Here is a 2880-nt window from a genome sequence, read left to right as displayed (position 1 = left end):
ATTTACCGGTCGATCTACGTTCCCACCCTCATCTATGGTCATGAGCTTTGGGTCATGACCGAAAGAACGAGATCACGGGTACAAGCGGCCGAAAGGGATTTTCTCCGCAGGGTGGCTTAGAGATGGGGTGAGAAGCTCGGTCATCCGGGAGGGACTCTGAGTAAATCGGCACACCTCTAGTCTGTATGAAGCCTACAGACCAGAATCTGCAGGGAAAACTAGGCTGATCCTTGAGATGGTCATCATTTAAGTTCTAGTAATGATGTCATCTTTGTTCCCACAGACCTTCAACAGCCAAGTGTCTCCAATGAGGAGGAAGCTCCTGTCATCCAACAAGTCTGGAGCCTGGCAAGTAGGTCCAGTCAGGACCAGAAAAAAGCAGAACATCAGTGGACTGAAGAGGAACAGAGGGAACCAGAACCAAAATGGATTAAAAAAGAAAAGGAGGATCCAGAACCCACCCTGTTCAAACATGAGGAAATAGAATATCATCCACTAACACATGTAAAAAAAGACGAGCTTTATTCTTTGGTGCTTCAACATGAACAGCAGCCACCAGAACATTTACCAACTGGACAGGACCAGAAGGACCTTTGCAGCAGTCAGGAGGGAGAGCAGCTTGTCCAGAAGCAGTTTGTTGCTTTGATTGAGACTTCTACTCTTCAGGAAGATGATATGAGTGAAGAAGAGACAAGAACAGAGCAGCTTTCCCTTCCTGTCTCTCCAGTGGTTGAGAGCAAAGCTCAGGAAGGAAGCAGCTCCTCTGTGTCAGAGTGTCGGTCTAATACTGGGACAAAGAAAAGATCTTTCCCATGTGACATTTGTGGAATATGTTACACAGCACAGTGGAAGTTGAAAAAACATTATATAACCCACACTGGTGAGAACCCTATTTCATGTCAGATATGTGGAAAGGGTTTCTATCAAAGTAGTGATGCATTTGTCGACAATAGAATCCAAACAGGTGAGAGACTTTTATGCAACTCGTGTAAAACACGTTTCTCTCTTTACTTCGATGTCCACAAGGGAAGTCGTAAGAAAAAAAAGCCTTTTTCATGCAAATCATGCAATCCCAGTAATTGATCATTTATATCATCACAAGAAAACTCATACAGGTCAGGGGCCACTTTGAAGTTAAACCTGTGAAAAATTTTTCTTTAGAATTGGTCACTTAATCATTCTTATTAAACCCAGCTCCTGAATGTGGGTCATTTCACGTGACATATGGAGGAAATAAAGTGTTCTTTCATGCTGGTTATTTCCACATAAAACAAATACACATAAGTGACACATTCAAAAAACCTCTGAAAACCGCAACATATCTTAGATATATTTCTAGCTTATTGACCATTGGAATAATTGTTTATCTGCTTTGTGATATGTCATTTTTTTACTTGAAATGTGTATTTCATTTTTCTTTAGATGATATAAACTACATTTTGTTTCGAAATAAAAACTTGTGAATTAATACAAAGTTGTTTATCCCTTTTTATCGCATGTCCACACTCCAGTTCACAACCCACATGAGAAATGGGGTGATCACTTTTTGCAGATGATGGAGCTGTTTGGAAAAGAGGGAAAATGTACATACAGGTTAAAAAATTACAGAAGGTTATTGAAGTGGAGAAATGGGCGTTGCAATCAGGGATTTAAGTTTTCAGTTGAAAAAACAAAAGTCATATTTACTCAGAAAAAAAATAAACAAGGAAATAAAATTATATAACCAAGAATTAGAGCAAGTGAAGTATATAAGATTTTTAGTGCTTTGATTTGATGAAAAATTAAAATGGAATATACATATTCAAAAAGTTAATGCAAAATTTTAAAAAATATTTTGAGATGTTTGGCTGGCAGTGACTAGGGAGCAGATAGGTAATAATTAAAACAGATTTACACAGGCATGATGAGATCTAACAGACTTTGGTTGTCTAGTTTATGGTTCAGCAGCTAAAACACATCTGGTTAAATTAGACGTTATTCAACATCAGGCATTGAGATTATGTACCGGAGCATTTAAAACTACAAAAAGAGCAGCAATAGAAGGAGAAATGGGAGAAATGCTGTTAGATTTAAGGAGAACAAAATCAGAAATTAATTATTGGTTAAATTTACAAGGCAATAACTGATCATCCAACTTGGGAAATTTAAAATCCATGTTGGGAAAAAGAAAAGAAAGAAATGAGGAGTTTTTGGATGGATAATTGAAAAGAACAAATAATTTAAAATTAATAGTTTAAGACTGCGACAGACTGGCGACCTGTCCAGGGTGACCCCGCCTCTCGCCCGGTACGTTAGCTGGAGAGGCACCAGCAAACCTCCTGACCCCACTGAGGGACAAGGGTGTAAGAAAATGGATGGATAGTTTAAGAATTAGTCAAAGACCGATATCAATTATACAACCGCCACGGATTCTACCAGAGCAATAGTAGATATGTCAATAATGGAAAAGAAACAAGACACATCTTACATTGTAGATAGTTATTCAGTACAATTATATTTAAACAATTATTAATATATTAAAATCTACACAGATGCATCAAAAATAAGTGAAAAAACAACTTTTGTAGAACCAGAATTCAATATAAAAATAAGAAAACGAATTACAGACGGATTATCAGTATAAACAGTAGAAATATTGGCAATATTATTAGCTTTACAATGAGTAGAAGACATAAAACCATTAAAAACAATAATTTGTTCAGATTCAAGCTTTGCATCCATCCATCCATCCATTTTCTTCCGCTTATCCGGGGTCGGGTCGCAGGGGCAGCAGCTTCAGAAGGGAGGCCCAGACTTCCCTCTCCCCAGCCACTTCTTCCAGCTCCTCCGGAGGAATCCCAAGGCGTTCCCAGGCCAGCCGAGAGTCATAGTCCCTCCAGC

General features: G+C 38.5%; 2 protein-coding genes across 3 annotated transcripts in view; both read left to right on the top strand.

The window, feature by feature from the left end:
• LOC103479989 (zinc finger protein OZF-like) overlaps positions 1–1470 on the top strand; it is a 25960-nt gene extending 24490 nt beyond the window's left edge. The window contains exon 2 of the mRNA XM_017309928.1: positions 284–1470. Coding sequence (XP_017165417.1) covers positions 284–1083 — 800 coding nt within the window. The 3' untranslated portion in view covers positions 1084–1470. The remainder of the gene's footprint in view (positions 1–283) is intronic.
• LOC103479981 (zinc finger protein 568-like) overlaps positions 1–2880 on the top strand; it is a 100611-nt gene that overhangs the window by 56800 nt on the left and 40931 nt on the right. The window lies entirely within an intron of this gene.

This window comes from Poecilia reticulata, linkage group LG17 (genome assembly GCF_000633615.1).
Source record: "Poecilia reticulata strain Guanapo linkage group LG17, Guppy_female_1.0+MT, whole genome shotgun sequence".
Lineage (NCBI taxonomy): Eukaryota > Metazoa > Chordata > Actinopteri > Cyprinodontiformes > Poeciliidae > Poecilia > Poecilia reticulata.
This window is presented reverse-complemented; position numbering and strand designations above follow the sequence as displayed.